Source organism: Zootermopsis nevadensis, unplaced genomic scaffold, assembly GCF_977971745.1.
Source record: "Zootermopsis nevadensis isolate Lab colony 2312 unplaced genomic scaffold, Znev_1.0 Znev_ptg000226l, whole genome shotgun sequence".
Classification (NCBI taxonomy): domain Eukaryota; kingdom Metazoa; phylum Arthropoda; class Insecta; order Blattodea; family Termopsidae; genus Zootermopsis; species Zootermopsis nevadensis.
This window is the reverse complement of record NW_028259355.1, coordinates 1-24,851: the sequence shown is the minus strand read 5'-3', so window position 1 is coordinate 24,851 and position 24,851 is coordinate 1. Positions and strand designations below refer to the sequence as shown.

Sequence of the window (24,851 nt, the reverse complement as noted above, 5' to 3'; positions counted from 1 at the left end):
TTCATTTCCATGTGTGTTGTACGATGCACTGAGTGAGAACTTTGCATTGCATTCAAAGGCTTCTCACCAGTGTGCATACGGTAATGATTTTTGAGAGGTTTGTACCACTGGTGTTACCGATCAGGCATTCGCGTTTAGTGGGCTTTGGCTGTGACGTCACAACTTGGCGGCTACGTTTCGTGAGAAAGGGTACTTTAGAATGTCTGCAGGTAGGCCAATAACCGGCGGGCAAGAATGGTTTTAATTGGAGAGTGGGGCGGAGACCTCGAAACTGTTTTCATGTGCTGTGGTATGTTGGAAAGCTTGAGGTATGCGGCATATCATAATTCAAATACATGACAAAAATGGTCACAAAACAGTTCGTAATCTTTGTAGCTGCATATCTTATGCAAAAAGGTATTTCAGGTTTGCTAATTTTTGTTGCCTTCAGGTTTGTTACGTGAACTCAAATGTAGATGGTTTCTCATCAGAAATGTTTTATTGGTATAGAGCTTATAAACTACTGGAGTAGAAACAGTGTTGTAAGTTGCATGAGTTAAATAGCATACTTCTTATCTATATACTATCTAACTAACTCACTGGTAGCAGAACTTGCAGGTCCAACACCAACAACACTAAAGCCTGCCAGCAGACATGATCCTTACTTTCATGTAAACAACTTATATCTTAATTGTCATATTTTTAATGGGAATTGTACCTTCCTCTGGAATTAGAATAAGAAATATGATTTTTTTTGGCTTATTATGAGTTCCCTTGTGTAAAAACAATTTTGTTTTTTTACAGTTGCATGTACTGGACAGACTGGGGAGATATTTGAAAGGCTGGAATGGATGGCTCACACCAATGATTCACTGGGCTGGCCAAATGCTCTGACCATCTCATATGAAGCAAATGAACTATTTTGGGCAGATGCAAGGGAAGATTATATCGCAGTCTCAGATTTATAAGGCATGAACAGGAAGCAGAGGTAACAACTGTTGCATTGTATATATATTAGTGATTCTACTAAGGTTTGTGGGAGTCGTTGATTTATGGTAGGAATGTTATGGCTGGATATTGTCCTGATGTACACCATGTTTAGTTAATTTGGTATCTTATAGCTTCCTCCAATGAATATGTGTTTCTCCCTCATCATCTTTCACAAATTTATGGAACTAGGATTTATTTTTTCCTTATTAAAATATAAAGGCAATTCCAATGCACAAAAGTTCAATAACATGAATTCATTCTATACTCTCGTCTGCACGATTACTGTGAATTTTGTTCTGGCATGTAGCAAACAGTGAAATTAAATTTTTTCTGTATTCTTTTCAGTTTGACTGTAACAAAAATTGGATTCAGACTTACTTAGAAAGTTGATTTTTATCATGAATTTATTCTGGAGAAGCTTATTGTTGTTGTTGTTGTTGTTGTAAAGTCAACATAAGAGTGAGTATGATCTTCACAGACCAGTTGCAATCCTCAAAGTATATTAGGAAGTTTTTATTACATTGAAACCTGTGGTATTTTGATATTAAACAATTAAAAATCATGTATAGTTCAAAGTGTATTGTACTCTCAGTTGCTTCTTTGTTCTGTTTTTGTGTTCCTAAGTTGTGTGCCTGCTGTATTTTTATTGTACTATGACTCGTTCCACATATGGGTGATTTAGATAAGTTGAATGCGTGTTATCTGTGTGACAGACGTCGTTATGGATAATGCACGTGAGTCTTAGTATCGCTGTTGGTGCATCATTTTAATGTATACTTTATAATATGATTTGTTTCTATCTAATAACATTTCTTGTCTCTCTGTTATGAAGATGTAATACATATATGATAAGTTCAGTTTACTAATAGTTTTGACAGTAAAATTAAAGATGGAGTTATTTATATTTAGTCGGATCTTAAGAATATAGACTTCATGCTTGACCGTTTTAAGACATTTTGACTTTATGTGGATTATCTGGCTTTGGCACTACAGATTAATAATGTTATTCTTGACGGATGCATTCCTGGCAGTGTTACTATTGGAAACATGTGGACAATGTGAGAGAAATAGTGCAGCTGGGTTGAAGAAAATGAAAATCGGTTTCTGCGTTACAGCACGGGAAATCGTATGATTTCTCATTGGCTGACATTTGGCTTGGTTAAGTTTACTCAAATGCAGACTACATTTTTCTACATACATAACCTTAAGAAATTGATGGTTCCAATGATTTTGTTCACTATAATGTACTTCTTGTTATAAGTTGTACTTGTTCTCTGCCACTTTCTTTGTGAGAGCAAGGAAAACCACAGAAAATATCCTTCATCATGGCTGGTATCCATCTTAGATTTGAAGTGGTACATTCCATCTGAATTGTAATAGGAATTTTTGTAATATCAGTTTTTATTCCTGTGGAAATGACGTGTGCATTTTAGTATGCCACAGTTATTATGCCAAATCTTTGTTAATAGAGAATGGAAATGTGATGGAGACACAGACTGCAGTGATGGTTCTGTTGAAGCCAGTTGTAATGAGTCATGTCCAGACTATCAGTTCACATGCCAAAATAAACAGTGTATTAGCCAGTCTTGGCACTGTGATGGGGGATGATGATTGTGGTGATAACTCAGACGAAACTCAGTGTATATAAATTTTTTTTAAAATGGTGCGTTCTGTCTCGCAAACATGTTTTTCAATACGTGATTCAAAAGACTATTATGAATTAGGATATAGTATTTATTAATATCAGATATTCGAGGAAATGTCTGAAGTTCGCCGACATTTCAGAGGTGTTTGCTGCCCCCATCGTCAGGACCAAGAGCAACTTGGCTTACTCCTTGCCATGATGATGGAGACATCAAGGATCTCTGAAACGCTGGTAAACTTTTTACCAAACTATGCAGTGCTACAACCCGAAAGTCAGCCATCTTCAGTATGACAAGTTACACCAGTAAGTGATACGATATCCATAGCTTTTTTTATTTTGTTGGTGCTTGGGTGATACTGTAAAGATTGGCTATTATATTCCTTTTAGGTCACACTAGAAATTATGAAAAAATTACCATTATATTTTCTTTTTTGACAGCGACTGATAGTAGACTGTTGTCAAGACAGTAGCAAATCTTCAGCTTCCATAAAGGGTCGGAAATTTCTTGAGCATACCAATACTTTGTCAAGAAGAGGACTCTGTTTCATGGAGTTCGGTAGTTGGTTAGTTGTTATATATATATATGTGTGCGCACAGAAAGAGAAAATAATGTGTAGAAACATTAATTACTTTTATAAATTTACATATGAAAATTTAAAACAGGAAAATGTATTCAGTTATTTTTATATGAGAGCTACAGATTAAGAGTATAGACTTCTTCCATTTATCAAAATGAAGCAGGTGAGACTGATTTATACAAGAAAAACTATGTGTAGAATAAATTCCTCTCTGGCTACCAGCTGTGTTGGGTTTCAAGAACCATCTTCATCCTAATCCAGAGGGTACTGGAGTTCAGTACCCTGCGGACCTGACATGGCCGGTAGCCTGAGAAGAATTCATTATACTTAGTTGCCATGAAAGTTTTACATCATACAAACTTATATTTGTATTTCTTGATGGAGAAAGCTTTATCACATAAGTATTTAAAGGTATTGTACGTATTTTGAACCGAATTATATTGTTTCTTCCTTTATCTTTTGTCTGTTTTATTTATTCTCTTTTTATAGGGAGCAGGGAGACATAAGTTTGAAGAAATTTTCGTCATTTCTGTTTATGTGCCTGCTACACTTAGTAAGGATCACATACGAATCTGTGTAGAATCTTTGCAAGCTACATGGTCATTTGTTTGCAGGTCGACAGTCTGGCCACTGTGGTACTGATCAATTCAAGTGTGCTGACAAGAACTGCGTTAGCAGCAAATTCCGCTGTGATGGATCTAATGACTCTGGAGATGGTTCTGATGAAGAAGACTGCATTCTACCACCATGTTATTTTGGAACCTGTTCACAGAGCTGTGTAGAAAAGAAGGGAGGGAGGAAACTTTTCTTGCCACTGCGCTCCAGGCTTCATAGGGGAAGGAACATCGAGGAACAGGACTTGTTTTGCGAGAGGTAACATTTAGTTCAATATCAGGTCTTCAAGACCTCATTTCTGTCGAGACAAACGCAGAAATATTTTAGGGCTGAGGGGCATCATGATTTGTCTAATAGATTGCTGATGACAGCTTCTGTGCTGTCTTAACTTATCCACTTGTTGTTGGACTGTATTTTTTTTGTCATAAATATTTTTATTCATCAGATATAACTTTATTAAAAAAATCTTCTTTTCCATCCTATCTAAATACAAGTTAACTAAAATATGTGAAACTAACATTTTACTTGTAGTTCTGTATGGGTGTAAAACTTGGTTTCTAACTCTACCAGAGGAGGATATGTACATGTAAAAAAGATTTTGATTTTCTGCAGGTAATTCTGATGTATACGTACATGTAATTTTTCATTGTTTCCAAATGTAGGCAAATGAAGACTGACACATCTTACGTCAAATTCATGTTTAATGTTTGCACTTTCCAGGGAAAAACCTGTCCACTTCATTGTTGCTGCTGAAATGGATCTAAGAGACCTGGTGAAAACTCTCTAATCCATGCCCTTAGCAAATCACTTAATGACCGTGGTCAAAAAGTGGAGTCAGTGGATATATTATGGGATCTAACAAATCCAAACTACATTCTGGTCTGACCACCATGGCAAGATGATCAGGAGGTCTTATTTCTATGATCTGTCCTCAACATCGAATCAAACCCCAGTCGCGGAGAGTGCAGCGAGATGACGTGATCATTGTGGTAGGCGATCAGCAAGTGTTTTAAGGATCTGATACTTTTCTGAAACTTACATGAAATTTAAACAGATGTGAAACTTTGTAGCCTGAAATTTGAATGGTACGCTGTAGCATGCTCATCCATGTCTCACATTTTTCAGCAACAGTGGTCCAAGTGGTCATTGTTATGGCTATTGCTGCTATGCCTACAGACATTGTTGTTTTTCCTTTTGTTTATTTTATTATTGTTGTTGGAGGTGGTTTTGGTGTCTGTAATCTTATCGAAACGCAGACTTTTGTCGTGGTACCATTCTTCTATTGGGTTTAGTTCACGAGCTACAGAAACCATCTTTATTTGGGACTTGAATCCAGAAGCTATCCCGACTGTAGTTTTTCATTATTTTCTGAAGTTTCTCCAGGGTTAGAATTCCGAAATTGACAGCCTTGTAATTTTGTTTTATATTGCAAAGATATATCTTTGAGAGACTTTTCCCTCTGCCTTCCCTATATTACACAACTGTATCTCAATATAATGAAGGTAATTATAAAAATATCATCTCCCAACAAACTTTAAAGAAGTTAAAGTTTCTCGTAAATCTAAGCACCATGCAATGAAGATGTGGGAGTTGAGAAGTAATCTAATATTTTGGCACCAGGTCACTAAATGTGGTGAGTGGTTAGTTTGAGCCATTCTGCAGGTGGTTGCAAACAGGAAAGGCCTTGCCTCACTTGGGAGGATAGCCAGTAGCCAGTCACATAACCAACTTATCGTTCTTGGTTTTTTATGCCCATGTACAAGTTAATTGGTTATCACATTAATGACGTTGGTTTGCATATTTATTACAACTACATTTTATTGAAACAGGCATTTCTTGAATACATGACACCAACATTTTATAGTGACAGAAATGTAACTAAGTCCAACTTTCTTAGGTTTTGAAAAATCTGAGCAGTATGTTGTCTGCACAGAGGGCTCCGAATTTCTCATTGTGTTGCTCATTCTGAATTTTTGTCTCGAATATGTTTGAACAATCCAAGCAGTGGGAATTCATTTACCTGCAAATGGTATAGAATGTTTTGAATCTGTCCGTCTCTCGATCAGCCATTTCAGAAGTGAATGTATATGTTTATTTTCAAGCATCAAACTTGGTAGACCCACAGGGGCTTTGCTTTGAACTGGGTGGGCATGCGTGTGTATTGGGTAGATGCAGGACTTGATGTGAATTAACTGGAGATAAGAAACGTACACTCGTACACACCGAGCTGGATCGACCTCATGACATTGTTGTGGGCCCTCAAACTGGGTAAAGTTGTGTGTTTTACACACGTGACTTGATCGGTGATTTCTACCACATAGATTAATTAGTTAATGATGCACTGTAAAGTGTGAAACTCTAGTGAAGGCAGCAGAATCTCACGCTTCTTTATAACATTCTTGAAGACTGACTTTACAGCATTACTGTTGCATAAGTTCATTAAATGCTAAACACTGAACCATCTGTTCAGGTTGTTTCCAAAAGATGCTGGACTTCTAATTGCATATATTTACCAAATTATGTGACAAACATAATCACGTTTCATGTTCCTGAACACAGCAGCCTCGAGAGTGAAAGTCAAATGAAAACAATTTTGATACGTGCACCGTCAGTTTATAAAACTGCAGTTGTCTTTGGTACTGTTGCATTACGCCAACCGAAGCTTGTTCATTGGTGCTGATAGCGGCTTCAGATCTTGAGTTGTGTTGCGGATTATTCCTGTAAACAGTATTATAAGAAGAAATTGCATGGGTTGAGTTTTGAAGAGTACACTGGCCAGTACCAGCCATAAGAAAAACGTGAAGGAAACTGATTATTCAGAAATTGGTCAATGGAAATGTTGATTGAAAAAAAGTAGGATTTCAGAGTCTCATGACAGTGAGCATGAAGATGGCTGTCTTCTGGGTTGTAGTACCATGTAGTCTGGTAGATGCTGACTGATATACCAGACTACACAGTGCTACATCCCAGAAGACAGTCATCTTAATATGTCATGATGAGAACCTCAAATCCTTTATATTGATAATTGTTTTAATTTGTCGAGAAAGACTATGAACAATGTGCAATATTTTCTGGTGTTTTGGATGCCTTTGTGTTTGTGTGTGTACACACAAATCTTCTTGATAATGGTCCCAGTAATTTCAATTTAAGCAACCAGCTTGTTTATAGCAGGTCTGTTTGGAGTTTCCTTGCATTCTTGCACATAATTTTTTCTCTTCACTACTGAAGTTGAACAACTCTAGCAGGCTGGGAAAACCCTTTCACTACAACACACAATATCTTGTTCAAGACTGCAACTTATTTGTTCATTTTTTAGTGGTCTGTTGTCTTCAGGATTTTCAGCTTGGTCCCGTCTCACCCTACAGTCATTATACAGTGGCAGGATATGTGCCAACTATGAATACAGAATTTTTCTGTTATTTCTCATAGGCTTATGTTCCGGTCTGACTGGGGTGTGAACGGTCGTATTGATTCAGCGTATATGGATGGAACTGGGCGTCATTCACTTGTGGATACAATGGAACAGTGGCCAACTGGACCTGCAGTAGACTACCCAGCTAGAAGACTATATTGGACTGATCCCTAAGCATGTACTATAGAAAGTGTAGATCTCAGTGGACAAGATCATCACGTCATCAGAAGATTCCCACATAGTAAGTCTTGAGTATCGTGACAGGATTCCAAAGGATCTAATTTATGTAGGATTTGTGATTTTTATGGTAGCGAGTGTGAATATGGCTGTCTTCTGGGTTGTTGCGCCGTGTTGTCTGGTAGAAGGTTTCCGACGTTTCAGAGGTCCTTGTTGCCTCCATCATTATGGTGATCGCGTCAACCAGGCTACATGGCGCGTGAACCCAGAAGACAGCCATCTTCAATCAAATTAATGGCTTAATTTACTTTACGTTAAATAGTATTAAAAATATATTAAAATTAGCCGTCAATCACAATATAAAATAATTAAAAGATTAAAATATCATTTTACGTTCCTTATCGAGTACTCGATTTACATGTGGAACATTTACGACATGTTTCGACTATATATAGCCATCATCAGGTGTTATGTTATAAACTTTTCAACTGAATTACTGATTTTTACTGATTTACTGATTTATAACATAACACCTGATGATGGCTATATATAGTCGAAACATGTCGTATATGTTCCACATGTAAATCGAGTACTCGATAAGGAACGTAAAATGATATTTTAATCTTTTAATTATTTTATATTGTGATTGACGGCTAATTTTAATATATTTTTAATACTATTTAAATAAATCACAATATGACACATCTACAATATCTTACTTTACGTTGTTTATTGCGACAGATCTGTAGTTCCTTGGAGCTGCTTTCGATTGTTTTTTAAGTTTCTTGCTTTTGGCCATTAGTGTGAAACTAATCTGCACATTTCGCTCTGGATTTGTCGTTTTACATCTATAGAGTTCAAAAACATAAGTGTGAGCAAACTAAGATATATGAATGATTCTTCTTTAAAGACTCAGAAAGCAAGCTGGTACATTACTTTCTATTCAGAATGTTACTTCAGTGAATGTAATACTATTCTCCATAGCATAAATATACTTCTTAATTCTTACTTGTGTAGCACTCATCCTAATCCAGAGGGTATGGAGTTCAGTACCCTGGGGACCTGACATGGCCGGTAGCCTGAGAAGAATTCATTATACTTAGTTGCCATGAAAGTTTTACATCATACAAACTTATATTTGTATTTCTTGATGGAGAAAGCTTTATCACATAAGTATTTAAAGGTATTGTACGTATTTTGAACCGAATTATATTGTTTCTTCCTTTATCTTTTGTCTGTTTTATTTATTCTCTTTTTATAGGGAGCAGGGAGACATAAGTTTGAAGAAATTTTCGTCATTTCTGTTTATGTGCCTGCTACACTTAGTAAGGATCACATACGAATCTGTGTAGAATCTTTGCAAGCTACATGGTCATTTGTTTGCAGGTCGACAGTCTGGCCACTGTGGTACTGATCAATTCAAGTGTGCTGACAAGAACTGCGTTAGCAGCAAATTCCGCTGTGATGGATCTAATGACTCTGGAGATAGTTCTGATGAAGAAGACTGCATTCTACCACCATGTTATTTTGGAACCTGTTCACAGAGCTGTGTAGAAAAGAAGGGAGGAGACTTTTCTTGCCACTGCGCTCCAGGTTTCGTAGGGGAAGGAACATCGAGGAACAGGACTTGTTTTGCGAGAGGTAACATTTAGTTCAATATCAGGTCTTCAAGACCTCATTTCTGTCGAGACAAACGCAGAAATATTTTAGGGCTGAGGGGCATCATGATTTGTCTAATTGATTGCTGATGACAGCTTCTGTGCTCTCTTAACTTATCCCCTTGTATTTTTATTCATCAGATATAACTTTATTAAAAAATCTTCTTTTTCATCCTATCTAAATACAAGTTAACTAAAATATGTGAAACTAACATTTTACTTGTAGTTCTGTATGGGTGTAAAACTTGGTTTCTAAGTCTACCAGAGGAGGATATGTACATGTAAAAAGATTTTGATTTTCTGCAGGTAATTCTGATGTATACGTACATGTAATTTTTCATTCTTTCCAAATGTAGGCAAATGAAGACTGACACATCTTACGTCAAATTCATGTTTAACGTTTGCGCTTTCCAGGAAAACCTGCCCACTTCATTGTTGCTGCTGAAATGGATCTAAGAGACTTGAATACGTACAAACCTGTTGAAAACTCTCTAATCTATGCCCTTAGCAAATCATTTAATGACCGTGGTCAAAAAGTGGAGTCAGTGGATATATTATGGGATGTAACAAATCCAAACTACATTCTGGTCTGACCACCACGGCAAGATGATCAGGAGGTCTTATTTCTATGATTTGTCCTCAACATCGAATCAAACCCCAGTCGCGGAGAGTGCAGCGAGATGACTTGATCATTGTGGTAGGCGATTAGCAAGTGTTTTAAGGATCTGATACTTTTCTGTAACTTACATGAAATTTAAACAGATGTGAAACTTTGTAGCCTGAAATTTGAATGGTACGCTGTAGCATGCTCATCCATGTCTCACATTTTTCAGCAACAATGGTCCAAGTGGTCATTGTTATGGCTATTGCTGCTATGCCTACAGACATTGTTGTTTTTCCTTTTGTTTATTTTATTATTGTTGTTGGAGGTGGTTTTGGTGTCTATAATCTTATCAAAACACAAACTTTTGTCATGGTACCATTCTTCTATTGGGTTTAGTTCGCGAGCTACAGAAACCATCTTTATTTGGGACTTGAATCCAGAAGCTATCCCGACTGTAGGTTTTCATTATTTTCTGAAGTTTCTCCAGGGTTAGAATTCCGAAATTGACAGCCTTGTAATTTTGTTTTACATTGCAAAGATATATCTTTGAGAGACTTTTTCCTCTGCCTTCCCTATATTACACAACTGTATCTCAATATAATGAAGGTAATTATAAAAATATCATCTCCCAACAAACTTTAAAGAAGTTAAAGTTTCTCGTAAATCTAAGCACCATGCAATGAAGATGTGGGAGTTGAGAAGTAATCTAATATTTTGGCACCAGGTCACTAAATGTGGTGAGTGGTTAGCTTAAGCCATTCTGCAGGTGGTTGCAAACAGGAAAGGCCTTGCCTCACTTGGGAGGATAGCCAGTAGCCAGTCACATAACCAATTTATCGTTCTTGGTTATCACATTAATGACGTTAGTTTGTATATTTATTACAACTACATTTTATTGAAACAGGCATTTCTTGAATACATGACACCAACATTTTATAGTGACAGAAATTTAACTAAGTCCAACTTTCTTAGGTTTTGAAAAATCTGAGCAGTATGTTGCTTGCACAGAGGGCTCCGAATTTCTCATTGTGTTGCTCATTCTGAATTTTTGTCTCGAATATGTTTCAACAATCCAAGCAGTGGGAATTCATTTACCTGCAAATGGTATAGAATGTTTTGAATCCATCCGTCTCCTGATCAGCCATTTCAGAAGTGAATGTATATGTTTGTTTTCAGGCATCAAACTTGGTAGACCCACAGGGGCATTGCTTTGAACTGGGTGGGCATGCCTGTGTATTAGGTAGATGCAGGACTTGATGTGATTATGGTCTCTGAATTAACTGGAGATAAGAAACGTACACTCGTACACACCGAGCTGGATCGACCTCATGACATCGTTGTGGGCCGTCAAACTGGGTAAAGTTGTGTGTTTTACACACGTGACTTGATCGGTGATTTCTACCACATAGATTAATTAGTTAATGATGCACTGTAAAGTGTGAAACTCTAGTGAAGGCAGCAGAATCTCACGCTTCTTTATAACATTCTTGAAGACTGACTTTACAGCATTACTGTTGCATAAGTTCATTAAATGCTAAACACTGAACCATTTGTTCGGGTTGTTTCCAAAAGATGCTGGACTTCTAATTGCATATATTTACCAAATTATGTGACAAACATAATCACGTTTCATGTTCCTGAACACAGCAGCCTCGAGAGTGCAAGTCAAATGAAAACAATTTTGGTACGTGCACCGTCAGTTTATAAAACTGCAGTTGTCTTTGGTACTGTTGCATTACGCCAACCGAAGCTTGTTCATCGGTGCCGATAGCAGCTTCAGATCTTGAGTTGTGTTGCGGATTATTCCTGTAAACAGTATTATAAGAAGAAATTGCATATGGGTTGAGTTTTGAAGAGTACACTGGCCAGTACCAGCCATAAGAAAAACGTGCAGGAAACTGATTTTTCAGAAATTGGTCATGGAAATGTTGATTGAAAAAAAGTAGGATTTCAGAGTCTCATGGCAGTGAGCATGAAGATGGCTGTCTTCTGGGTTGTAGTACCGTGTAGTCTGGTAGATGCTGACTGATATACCAGACTACACAGTGCTACATCTCAGAAGACAGTCATCTTAATATGTCATGATGAGAACCTCAAATCCTTTATATTGATAATTGTTTTAATTTGTCGAGAAAGACTATGAACAATGTGCAATATTTTCTGGTGTTTTGGATGCCTTTGTGTTTGTGTGTGTACACACAAATCGTCTTGATAATGGTCCCAGTAATTTCAATTTAAGCAACCAGCTTGTTTATAGCAGGTCTATTTGGAGTTTCCTTGCATTCTTGCACATAATTTCTTCTCTTCACTACTGAAGTTGAACGACTCTAGCAGGCTGGGAAAACCCTTTCACTACAACACACAATATCTTGTTCAAGACTGCAACTTATTTGTTCATTTTTTAGTGGTCTGTTATCTTCAGGATTTTCAGCTTGGTCCCGTTTCACCCTACAGTCATTATACAGTGGCAGGATATGTGCCAACTATGAATACAGAATTTTTTTGTTATTTCTCATAGGCTTATGTTCCGGTGTGAATGGTCGTATTGATTCAGCGTATATGGATGGAACTGGGCGTTATTCACTTGTGGATACAATGGAACAGTGGCCAACTGGACCTGCAGTAGACTACCCAGCTAGAAGACTATATTGGACTGATCCCTAAGCATGTACTATAGAAAGTGTAGATCTCGGTGGACGAGATCGTCACGTCATCAGAAGATTCCCACATAGTAAGTCTGAGTATCGTGACAGGATTCCAAAGGATCTAATTTATGTAGGATTTGTTATTTTTATGGTAGTGAGTGTGAATATGGCTGTCTTCTGGGTTGTTGCGCCGTGTTGTCTGGTAGAAGGTTCCCGACGTTTCAGAGGTCCTTGTTGCCTCCATCATTATGGTGATCGCGTCAACCAGACTACATGGCGCATCAACCCAGAAGACAGCCATCTTTAATCAAATTAATGGCTTAATTTACTTTACGTTGTTTATTGCGACAGATTTGTAGTTCCTTAGAGCTGCTTTTGATTGTTTTAAGTTTCTTGCTTTTGGCCATTAGTGTGAAAGTAATCTGCACATTTTGCTCTGGATTTTCGTTTTACATCTATAGAGTTCAAAACATAAGTGTGAGCAAACTAAGATATATTTATTAAGTTATGAATGATTCTTCTTTAAAGACTCAGAAAGCAAGCTGGCACATTACTTTCTATTGAAAATGTTACTTCAGTGAATGTAATACTATTCTCCATAGCATAAATATACTTCTTAAATCTTACTTGTGTAGCACTCGTCATGTCTGACATCAGAAAAATGTAAATTCTTTTTTTACTTTTACAGAGGAGAAACCTTACAAAGTGGAAGTGTTTGAATACAACCTGTATGTTAGCACATACCAGACAAACATCATCTCTAAACTGAACAAGTTTAGACGTGGTGATCTGACATACCTTTACACAGGGACTGAATAGTGCATCAGACATCCTTATTGTTTGAGAAAACAAACGAATGAACACTAAGTTTCTAAGCACAGTCTTTACCTGGGAGATAAATAGATTGATTTTCTCCCACAAGGCTCATGATTTAGGATGACAGTTCAGCACACAAATTCTACTATAAGAAATAGTGTGGAGATATTTTGTTTCATATATTGCTCTTCGCCACGATTTGCAGAATGGTTCTGGGGCCGCCCAGTCTCATCTACGGTGGATATTGGTATCTCTCTCCCCAAGATGTAAAGCAACTACAGTGTGAAGCTACGATCCTCCAGCCGGTGCTATACGTCTACAATGCATGGGGCTAATCCTAGAGCCTAAAGTACGCTCTCATGGAATGAATTGTAGTCACAGACACAACTTATCCTTTATTTCCTACATTTAGCATTTTACATATCTTTCTAATTACCAAAGAGTTGAATTTTTTAAAATACAAGTTGCAGTCATTAATTAAATTACTTTCTCTCGAAACTTTTTATTATGTGTCTTTTATATACAGGCATGCCTCGTTTTATTGCGCTTCGCAGATATTGCGTTTTTTTACAAATTGGAGGTTTGTGGCAACCCTGCGTCGAGCAAGTCTATCGGCACCATTTTTCCAACAGCATGTGCTCACTTCGTGTCTCTGTGTCACATTTATTAAAATAAATATAAATTAGTATTGGATGTTTGGCATTGTAGCAGCATTTCACGCGATTTTAATTGTGACCCGGAGAGAGTTCATAGTGCCAACAAGGTTTGTTATATATTAAAGGTTAGCAGGGGTATAGAGAAATAAGGTTTGAACTGAACTGAAATGTAGGTAGGGCAGACATGACATGTCTTCAAGGTGTTCTGCAAAGCAGTGTCTGTGAAGTGTCCCTAAGGGGGACTAACGCAGCCAGTTCTGCCATGATTTGAATATTTCCCTCAACCCAACAAGGAAAAATGGCTAACTGCGCAGTGTCTGTAGCATCTGTACTTTCATCCATGGAAACAGAATTAACAACACAATTTAAGCACTTGGACATTAAGGCACAAAAAATATTTCTGAATAACTTTTCTATTTCCCGTGCTTTTATGTCTTTTAATAAAATGATGTTTGAGATTGTTTGCTTCAAATTGGACAAGTAATGTCAGCAGTGCACTGAAGGCATGCCTTCATATGTGAAGCCCCTATATAAAAGATGTATGTGTCTATTTGCTATGTTTACTTTGTCTTTGGAAGTTAATAGTACAAGGAAATGATGATGTTACATGGGCCACCATCATGCAAGTACTGTGATGTAGCCACTGTTATTACCAATCACAAAATTCGCTGTGCATTTCATGTAGCCAATAAGTCAACAGTTGTATTCGGCTAAGTATTTAATCTTGGTTGTAACCAGTTTTATCATACAGACTGATAAAAACCAGAAGATCACAAAAATGCATATGGGTTGTACAAAACACATCAGGGGGGCTGTGGGTTGATAACCTCTGGTTTAAATGCTGTATTCCTATATTTGAAATGGACAGCCATTTTTTAAAAAAATATGCTTTAATTTGCTATACCTGTAACTGGTTCTTGCAGGTGCAAAACTTTTTGAACATGTTATATAGCATTTATAATTGGATAGGATTTTTGGATGTCTGTTAAACCAGACAAATGATTTTAAATCATAACAAAAATTGGTGCCTGATGACATATACATAGAGTATGCTTAATATTCTAATCAGAATCTGAAATTAATTAATACTGACAGATGTCATCATTCATACTGGTGCTATAATGTAAGTCGTGACTGCTTCCTCTCAACAACCGTTTATAATTGTCTCGTCATGTACTACTGTTGTAAATAGCGTTCCACAAAGACTGAATGTTGTTTAAACTTACAGTGAGTAATCCATGTTATCGATCCCTGTGCCACAATTCAACTCTTTGTCCGCTGGGATCGAGCCGGAGCCACACAGAGCTAGGCTATTCTCGCGTGTGCCCAGATGGTTTCGTGAAAACCATTGCTAGGTTTTGAATTCGCAACAGCCACCCTGCAGTTACCTTACTGCTCAAGATATATAGTTTGTTCAGTAGTACAGTATTTTAATACCTTGTATTTAATAGGATAAAGAATATTTTATTTTGTGTTAAACATAAAATACCATGTGAGATGAAAGGTTTTCACAGCAGTGAGAATGATGTTTTCTGGTTTCGATACTGTGTAGAATAGGAATTTTGATGTATTTCATTTCATTTCATTCAATTGTTATTATAGGACTTTGAATCACTATAAAATGGTATTAATTTTGTATTAATCTTAAACTAAGTCTTGACTATCAACATACCTCGCTTACTCCTCGACGCAATTACGGGAAAGGAGACTACTTATTACTTTTCCATACCCTAGAAAACTCTGACTGGTCTTGCGTTCTTAATGAAAGCTCGGTTGATGCTGCAGTTAATAATCTCACGGCTACTGTGTCGAAGGCCATCAGTCTAGCTATTCCCCTTGTAAAACCCAGAAATTCTGCATTTCCTCATTGGTTTTCCAAAACTCTTGTCTATTACATTAGAAAGAAGAATGCATCTCTTAAGAAATTCAAAAAATCTAAATCTGATTATCATTATAGCGTTTTTTCTCACTATCGTAAACTAGTTAAATTGACTATTAAATCAGATAGATTGGTTTGGTTAAAAACTATTGAAGAAAATTTGAAAACCCAACCAAAGCACTTTTGGAAATATATTTCTAATTTCAAAAAGAAAGACCAGTCGATTACACAAATTAAAGTTGGAGACAGTTTTATCACGGAACCCCAGGCAATCGCTGAGGCTTTTGCTGACCGCTTTCGTTCTGTTTTTAACTCCCCTTCTTGCGTTAATGTTACGACTAGTTCTGACTTCGCCTATTCTGATGTTTTGAATATTCCTCGTATCTCTGTTGATGATGTTACGCGGGCAATTAGTCGTCTCCGTTCGACGAAATGCGTCGGACCCGATGAAATCCCGACTTTCGTCATAAAAGGTTGTTCTGAGATTTTAACTCCTCTTTTACGCCATATTTTCAACCTTAGTTTATCTAGTGGGAACTTTCCTTTGTTATGGAAGCGAGCGGCTGTTGTGCCGATTTTTAAGAAAGGCAACAGCGCCTTAGTATCTAACTATAGGCCTATTTCGATCCTTAATAACCTCTCCAAAATTTTTGAAAGCATTGTTCATGATCACCTTTCCTTTTATTTCAAATTCAAATTACACCCCAGTCAACATGGTTTTTGTAAATAAAAATCTACGGTAACCAATTTAGTTACCTACCTTAATGATGTTCAGCCGTCGGTTTGTTCACAGGGACAGATCGACTCTGTGTATTTTGATCTTAGGCAGGCCTTTGATTCAGTCCCGCATTCTATTCTTTTGAAAAAGCTAAATAAATTTGGACTATCTTCTCCTTATGTCAAGTGGTTCCAAAGTTATTTATCATCCAGATCTGCCTTTGTTCGCATTTTAGGACAGTCTTCTTCTCTCTACGCGGTGTTATCTGGAGTTCCACAAGGCTCTACCTTGGGACCTCTCTTATTTAATATTTTTATTAACGACCTTTGCGACAAAATTAAGTATTCTAAATTTCTCTTATTTGCCGATGACTTGAAACTATATCACGATATTAAATCTGTGCATGACTGCAGAGCTCTTCAAGCAGATATCGATTCCGTACATGAGTGGTGTAATGATAACAATATGGAACTAAACATTGAGAAAACCAAAATTATATCGTTCACACGTAAAACCAACAGTATCCATTTTAATTACATTGTTAGTGACTTTTTAATCTTGCGTACAAATTGTATAAAAGATCTTGGTGTTTTGTTAGACAGTAAACTGTATTTTCACTGTCATGTAAATTGTGTTCATTCCCAGGCACTAAGGACCTTAGGGCTTATTCGTTTTATTACTTATAATTTTTCCTCTCTAGACAGCCTTGTTGTTTTATATAATGCTTTAATTAGGTCAAAGCTTGAGTATGCCTCGGTCGTTTGGAATAATCTTACACAGACAGATTCTAATAAATTAGAAAATATTCAAAGAAAATTTGCCAGTTTATGCAATTACCGATTTTTCCAGTTTAATATCCCCCGAAAATATGAACTGATCCTATCTACTTTAAATTTTAGAACACTTTATTCCAGACAACGACATCTCGATGCGTTATTTCTTATTAATGTATTTAAGGGCAAAATAAATTGCCATTCCATTATGGACGCTGTTGGTTTACGTGTGCCGGCGAGGCAAATAAGAGAATTTTCTACTTTTAGTGTGAGCAGTGCACTAAGGCATAGTCCTTCAGCCAGGTGCGTCATCGCTGCAAATGACGTATGTAAATCTTTGGACGTATTTAGCACAAACATTGTCTCCCTTGAGCGAACGTTCTCAACAAGGGAAATGATCTAGCTTGGTTATCTGTCTTTTTATATTTTTTAAAGTTTTACAATTATATTAGTGTTCCCTACGTGGATTATTTGTTTTTATTTATATTCCTTCATTTTTTGCTCTGTGTTAATATTGTTTCTATTTTGGGTTTGCCTGTACTTGGCAGTTATATTTAATACTGTATATTTATAAGTTTAGTTAATCCGTTTGTGTAATATTTTTAATTTTTATTTCACTATTATTGTATATATTATCAGTGTTTGCCTGTTATTGGCTTCTTGCTGTTGGCAAACACGTAAATAAATTAATTGAATTGAATTAATTGAATTGAATTATATGAAAATACTACGAAACTATTATTGCAATTAATGGAGTTAACACATATCATTGAATTTTCATTAAATTTTTGTTTAAAACTGTGTACTACTACTGCTACTTATTAAATTTTTTTCATGAAATTTACAGTTTCAAAATGTAATGTTCAGTAATACAGCAGTACCTACTAGTTATCAGTTTATTGTTGTATTATTAGTGGTACTTAAAATGGAATAGGTCCTGGTAATTGAAACAATATGCACAGTGCATTGTTATTGGTTACAGCAAGAGGCAACTGAAAGTGTGTCAATTCTGTAGGATTACGCACTTAGCTAATGAGAAGACTTGGAGTCAGAGTTAATGAATTCAGTCATTAAACACCATATTTACTACTGAGATTCCCTTTACTGAGATTGTAACAAAGTGAAAATATATTCTAGTACCGTATGTATACTGTAATTAGTATGTGATTTCTCTTTTGTCAGGTTGTGTGCGAACCAACTGCGAGACCTCCGAAGGTGCGTGACTTAGACTGCCATAAAGGAAGACTTGGACACTCAGGAAGAAGGAACAGAAATACCTGGAGAGTTTTGAAATGTGGTGTTGGAGAAGAATAGAGAAGATCAGGTGGACGGATCGAGTGACCAACGAAGAAGTATTGAGGAGAGTCAACGAGCAAAGAAACATTCTGCAGGCGATTACACGAAGGAAAGCTAACTGGCTGGGACATATTATGAGAAGGAATGGGTTACTGAGTGATATCACCGAAGACCAGGTTGAAGGAAAGCGAGGACTGGGAAGAAGACTGATACAGCTAACCGACGACCTTAAACAAGGAAAGAAGATGACGTTCCAGGAATTAAAACGAGAAGCCGAGAATAGGGAAAACTGGAGAGCTCTTTTTGGGCAGAGCAATGGACCTGTCGTAAGACAGAACACTAAATAATAATAATAATAATAAAGGAATGTGTAAGATTGTGCACGTTGTTCGTACGTGTAAATGACAGTCATTGTACAGTGGTGACAGGTGTCAGCTCTACCGCTGTTCACAGTATTGTAAAAACAAAGACCTGTGCTCTGCAGACATTTTGGTCACTTTATCAAGTGACTCTTCACCTCCACTTAAGGTAATTTACACTTGAGCTTTATCACATAATCAAACATGTAGGATGCTCTTGTCTGATCATTCTCATAGTTCATGTTCCAAACCATTTGATTTCCTAGAAGTGAAGTGTTTTGGCTTTTGAACGAGTTTCATTGTAGCCTGAATTGGTTCATTGTAATCGATGGCTTACTGCAGAGACAGTAGATACAGGAAGAAGATTATGTTTCTTTTTAAGGTTCATAAATTTATTTGAAAAGTGTTTTTAATGTATTCTGTATTTAATTGAATACAATGTAAAACGTGTGCTTCATAATCGCTTATTTTTCTGGTCAGTACAATAAATTACAGCTTCTTCAATACCAAGTACCTGATTTTATATTAAAAGAATGTTATCAAGACCAGCTGTTAGAGACAATCTTGAGCCAGTTCTGCATCTATAAATCCTATACTGCTACTACTACTAAATGTCACTGTATAGTAGGATGTGTTTGTATCACAGGTTTTCCTTGGTCTTACGATTCAAATTCTGGGTTAGTATCTCGAACTATGTTGCCACATTCCTCCTCTCTTTTGTTTTTGTGATGTATAAGTGTAGAAAGTAGTGTTATAAATTATCTAAAAAGCACAAGGTTTATTTTTCAGTATCAAAAGCAAGGATCTGCAGTAAGTATTTTTTAACTATTACAATTAAGAGCTGCGTAAAAGGTATGATTTTAGGCAGCACACTTTACTCAATAATAACTGTCAGAACTATCAGCAATTTTATTTGTTTTTGTGACAGGTTGCAGCCCGTACTTTAGGAGATCTAGTGCGGAAACTAGGCGAACGGGTGCTGCCAGAGATCATTCCGATTCTGGTGAAGGGGTTGGAGTCGGATCAACCAGATCAGAGACAGGGAGTGTGTATTGGTCTCTCAGAGATAATGGCTTCTACCAGCAAAGACATGGTGCCCACTGTGTGATCCGCTGCCAGAAGTGAGGCCGAGCACTCGATGACATCCTTCCGGCAATGCTCAACCATTTGGTATGCCATTGCAAATTCAGATTTAATGTCACTCTGGGTGAATAGCTTTTGTCTTTTATTTGTGTTACATGACAGAATGAAGCTAAAGCCTATACGTTGCTTTGGCATCCATATTCACTGGTAGACAAGAAGATAGGGCAGGGGGCAGTGTTGTTACACAGGTTAAATATGTGAGTTTCAGTCATGATATTTTTCGTATGTTGTGTTTTGCACAAATACTTATTTCAACTGGTCAGTTGTATATTATTTAGCTGTATGTTTCAAGATTTCTGTGTGGATCTCATACGAAGAGCAATTGGAAATGGATAACAAAATGAGTAAATTCAGATGTTTGAAGGGAAATGTGTGTTTTTAATCATTATAGATCTCTACAGTGGTACTAGTGCATAAATACCTCTGATTAGAGTCCATTTGCTTGGTGAAAATTTTATAGTTGCAAGTTACATATGGGAAGGAATGTCAGTTTCTGTTTTAAGGAGTATTGAAAACTTTTTCTTTTTCAGATTGACCCACACCCGAAGGTTGCAGAGTCCGCGCTAGAGGGGTTACGGCAGGTGACGGCCATAAAGTCACGCGTGGTTCTGCCGTACCTTGTTCCACAGCTTATCGCTCCTCCACGAGTAAACACCAAGGCTTTATCAATTCTTGCCTCTGTGGCAGGCGAAGCTCTTATAAAGTATTATCTGCACTTCTGGCAGCTCTGTCTATGGCCCAAGGCACAACACATGAGGCCCAGGTGAGCCATTATTTAACCCGTCAATGCAATTTGCCGCATACGTCATTCATCTGTAGTCTGCCTCCCTTTTTCAGCAACAGGCTGGTGTTATGTGACATCAATTAATGAAACTGCAAACACTTTCAAGATGCTATTATTACTAGAATGAATGAGAAGCTTTGTTTCAGAAACACAGGCTCAGGTAAACATCTGATGATCTCACTCATAAATGTAGGCTACTAAATAAATGAATAGAGCATGCTGTCTTACTTGGTAAGCTCATGACTTTGGAGAGTCATGGTCTTACAGCGCAAACAACACATCTGATGATGAAATACTCTCGGGTGCCAAGCCGCGTCAGGTGGTTTGTTACCCGAGAGTCTTTCATCAACTTCCATCGCCACGAAAGCTTCACTTTATACAACAAATCTGATATTTAGACAGATTATTGGATATGAAAAATGTGGGAGGGTATAATTCTGTTTATGAATGTATCAAAGAAGGGTTTTTTTTACAAGCATTGCTTGTTGAAACTCATAAGAATGAAAGTGATATGCTAGAAGTGGGAGTGGTGCTTAGCATATTACGAAATTTATTGTTGTGAAACTTATTGCGGACAGATATAAATTCCTTTCAAAGTGTATGTGAAGTGTTTTGCTATATGCTCGGACCACAGCTTCGGCGATAGGGTGACAGCTTTCAAAAGATGTTTCACCGGGAATTTATAGAATTCATTTTGGCGCAGATGAATCTGTATGCGTAACACTGTATTTATGCATGAAATGTGAATGTGGGATCACTTTCTGTGATGAGAAGGTGGAAAGAGATAACTGTAACGAACTGCACATAGTCATTGCACTTTTTGTGTTGCTGGAAATCGTTCAGAAAACTACACTTCAGTCATATTCATTAATATTGCCTATCATTGTAATGAGATGTGATTGTAGCGAATATAATTTGTCTGTCCACAGAAGTTCATTATACTGAGATTGTTCTGTATCATATACTTATGTGGTTAGGAAAAGTGTTTTGATAGGGAATTGAAACTAGAAGGAGGAAAGCTAAAGGGAAGAAATTTGACATTAAGATAATTTGATTGAAGTTATAGAAATTGAATCTGAGTGGAGGCTGACCTCGGCATAACAGGCCAACTTAATTTATTTTACATTTTCACAACAGGCGGATAATTCAAGTTGAGTGCAGCTTATGCATATCTTAACATAACCTGGTTGTTGGTCTTGTCTGCAGGAGCTGGAATACTGTCAGTGACGGATGAAGTTGGTATTCGGACAATCATGGACCAGCTGATGGGGTCCACTCGGTCAGACAAGGTGGAGCTCCGACGTTCTGCGCCTTCTGTCGGCTCATTCATGCTGACTACTCTCAGTATGTGCCACAGCTTCTGCGAGGCCTAATACTTATGTTCACAGACTCAAATTCTGATGTGTTTCAGATGGCATGGGAAGTTCTCAGTGCTGTTACCAAGGTACAGAGCTAGTTGAATGCAATTTAAATCTCATCGCTGTTTTTGTCTTAATATCCATTTTAATATTGTCTTGTCATCTGTGCCAAAGTGTCGCAGGTAGTAACTTCGCTGAGGTTTCTTGAATGAAATTTTGTGTTTCATACCTCTCCCATGCATTGTTTACGTCCTGCCCATCTTATTCTCCCTGATTTAATGAAGAGTGCCAAGCATTGTGCCCTCCCTCTTATATTGTATGTGCATCAGTTAACACCTTGTTGTTGATTGATGTATACATTTTTTAGGGTGAGATACCAAGTTTCATATCCATATAAAGCAACAGGTAAAATTTAATTTGTTTATTTGGTAATTCAGTTTGGTTTATTTAATTAAGGAATGCTGTGTAATAATTAGGTTATGCAAATGTAAGTGGTAGGGATTAATTTAAATTCTCAGATTTAATTTTTATGAGGAGCTGGGTTAGCTCAGTCTCTGTATAGTGACTGGCTACAAGCTGGATGACAGAGGTTCAGTTCCTGGCAGGGGAAAAATAATTTCCCCTAATCCTCTGCATCCAGACTGGCTCTAGGGTGCACACAGCATCCTTTGCAGTGGGTAAGTACCAGGGAACCTTTCCCTATGGGGTAGGTAAAGTGGTTGGTGCATGAAGCTGGCCACTCACCTCTATCTACTGCTGAGGACACGGAAGAATGGATATATACCTCCACCACCCCACATGTCTAAGGTGTGGAGCTTAATAATAGAGGCAGAAAAATTTTACTTTTGCCATATTTGATTTTCTAACATTATAAGATTAATGCCGTATTTATCCAAATACTGTATGTCCCTTATAAGAAATGCATATAAATTTTTTTATGTATTCCGATTGTAGACACGAATCTTCCCTTTCAATCTTCCTGTATTATGCTGGAATACTTTTTGTTTTACAGACTCTGGACTCTTCCCAACAAACCACTCATGTTGGGGACATACGACCGGCCGTGCGTTTTGCTGTCAGTGATTTAAAAGGACAAGATTTGCTTCCTGGCTTTTGCTTACCAAAGGTATATTATTGTCATATGTTGAGGTATGCTATATCTACAATTCACAATTTGTTTTTTTATGAAAAATTGAAACACCTCTAAAATCTGGCCTAGTAATAATCTTTATTATCTGAAAGGACATAAGAGCCCACAACTTACGCTATCCTCTGACTGAACGCGTTCAAAGAAACAAGCTGCGTTCTCTTACCAGTAAGAGGACTGTCAGCAGTGGCGCCACGCACACATGATGGAGAGTCAAACAACCGTGAAGTAACAGCTTTAAACATGACAGGCATAGGAAATTGCCACCATAAAAATTACTGGATAGAAATATGGATTTTAGGTCCTTCCTTTGGGATGCCAGATGCATTGTCTGACATTGTATTTAATTTAGTTTTGTTTTCACTTTTTTCTGTTTTTTGTGTATGTTTTATCTATAATTTTCTCCTGTAGCCGTTGAGTTAGCGCATTTAAATAGAGAGTTGTATTGTTGATGCTATATTGTTAGTGTTGTTATTATCACTGTTTTCTAAATTTCTGACTTTTGTTTTATTTATTTACTTCAAAGTGAGCATAGGAGTAAACTGAGCATTCAGTTTTGATGATAAACTGAAAGGTTTTATTATAGGGGCTTCCCGTGATTGAAATGCATACTCTCATTTACAAATGCGCCTAAAAATTGGCCATTGATTACATTTTCTGTTTGCAGGGCATCATGCCGATTCTTCCTATTTTTCGTGAAGCTATTCTTAATGGGCTTCCTGAGATAAAAGAGCAGGCTGCACAGGGCCTAGGTGAAGTGATAAAACTGACCAGTGCTCAAGCTCTCCAGCCATCTGTGGTTCATATCACGGGTCCACTCATCCGTATTCTTGGAGATCGGTTCAAGTGGAATGTGAAGGCTGCAGTGCTGGAAAGTCCTGTACTGCTGCTTGTGAAGGTGGAGAGAGAGAGAGAGAGAGAGAGAGAGAGAGAGAGAGAGTGAGTGCATGTTTCCAAATATATTATCCTTTGCTGTTTTTTATATTTAATTTTCTTTCATTTAAATGTATTGTGTATGTGAATGCATTGTATGCAGAGCCATACTGAACAGTGTCAGAAAATATTTTCCTTGTGTTTCTTTAGTGATTAGTCGTTTATGGTGATGTTAGGGTCCATGAACACCAGCATCAGCAGTCGTGTGATATCAGACAAGTCAGCATGACCTTCCCTTCAGATTGTTGGGACTTGAATATCTTGTGGTGGGGGAAGGATGGATGTTTCTGTTACATGCTTAAAGCTTTTGCTATGGGTTCAAAGTGGCTGTATCACTTGTTATCACTGCCCTCTGTCTGGTAGAACTGCAAATGCTCCACCAGTAGTGTCGTGCTGTAGCTTTTGTTGGACCTATTGGGTGCACCCCTTAAAATATCCCAGGCATCACATGATTCTGTGTTGATGCATACATTGAATTGCACTGCTAGTGAATGAATGCTGCAGTGTTTATCCACAGACACAGCTTCCTCCACTTCTGCAACATTCTTGGGTGTTATGTCCACATGGGCCTGACCTGACATTGCCTCGTCGGTCCTTCCCCTGAACAACATCTCGTGCCGCTCTACCGTTCTTGTGTTACTTCATTCCTGTCAGGTCTGAATGTTCTCCTCAGCACATGCTGAAGG

At 37.4% G+C, this 24,851-nt stretch overlaps 2 protein-coding genes and 1 long non-coding RNA gene across 13 annotated transcripts; 2 read left to right on the top strand and 1 right to left on the bottom strand.

Annotated features, from left to right (window-relative positions):
* The first annotated feature begins 63 nt into the window (after positions 1 to 63).
* LOC147870668 (uncharacterized) lies at positions 64 to 7,434 on the top strand. Of its 5 annotated transcripts, XR_015533257.1 has the most exons (6): positions 64 to 308; positions 784 to 967; positions 2,755 to 2,917; positions 3,807 to 4,065; positions 4,528 to 4,796; positions 7,237 to 7,434. XR_015533257.1 is itself a non-coding variant. In XM_087342211.1 (5 exons), exons 3-5 carry the CDS (start codon positions 2,902 to 2,904, stop codon positions 7,391 to 7,393), a joined length of 432 nt encoding a protein of 143 aa, XP_087198337.1. In that variant the 5' UTR covers positions 64 to 209; positions 784 to 967; positions 2,755 to 2,901; the 3' UTR covers positions 7,394 to 7,434. The 5 variants fall into 5 exon arrangements, 4 of the variants coding, with proteins under 4 accessions (XP_087198337.1, XP_087198336.1, XP_087198334.1 ...); XM_087342211.1 differs by lacking the exon at positions 4,528 to 4,796 and having other exon boundaries at positions 64 to 209; XM_087342210.1 differs by lacking the exon at positions 4,528 to 4,796 and having other exon boundaries at positions 64 to 289.
* Positions 6,170 to 9,887, bottom strand: LOC147870667 (uncharacterized). Its single transcript, XR_015533259.1, has 3 exons — positions 9,802 to 9,887; positions 8,116 to 8,244; positions 6,170 to 6,525 (listed from the first exon to the last, which is right to left on the bottom strand). It is a non-coding gene; the product is annotated as an uncharacterized LOC147870667 (long non-coding RNA).
* LOC147870666 (stalled ribosome sensor GCN1-like) lies at positions 7,411 to 24,295 on the top strand. 7 transcript variants are annotated; one of them, XM_087342202.1, is made up of 10 exons: positions 8,784 to 9,037; positions 9,469 to 9,751; positions 10,835 to 11,014; positions 12,177 to 12,389; positions 18,328 to 18,969; positions 19,729 to 19,970; positions 20,474 to 20,706; positions 21,934 to 22,171; positions 23,098 to 23,211; positions 23,900 to 24,295. In XM_087342202.1, exons 8-10 carry the CDS (start codon positions 22,106 to 22,108, stop codon positions 24,173 to 24,175), a joined length of 456 nt encoding a protein of 151 aa, XP_087198328.1. In that variant the 5' UTR covers positions 8,784 to 9,037; positions 9,469 to 9,751; positions 10,835 to 11,014; positions 12,177 to 12,389; positions 18,328 to 18,969; positions 19,729 to 19,970; positions 20,474 to 20,706; positions 21,934 to 22,105; the 3' UTR covers positions 24,176 to 24,295. The 7 variants fall into 7 exon arrangements, with proteins under 7 accessions (XP_087198333.1, XP_087198328.1, XP_087198327.1 ...); XM_087342201.1 differs by lacking the exons at positions 9,469 to 9,751; positions 10,835 to 11,014 and adding an exon at positions 13,325 to 13,468; XM_087342204.1 differs by lacking the exon at positions 9,469 to 9,751.
* The last annotated feature ends 556 nt before the right edge of the window (positions 24,296 to 24,851 follow it).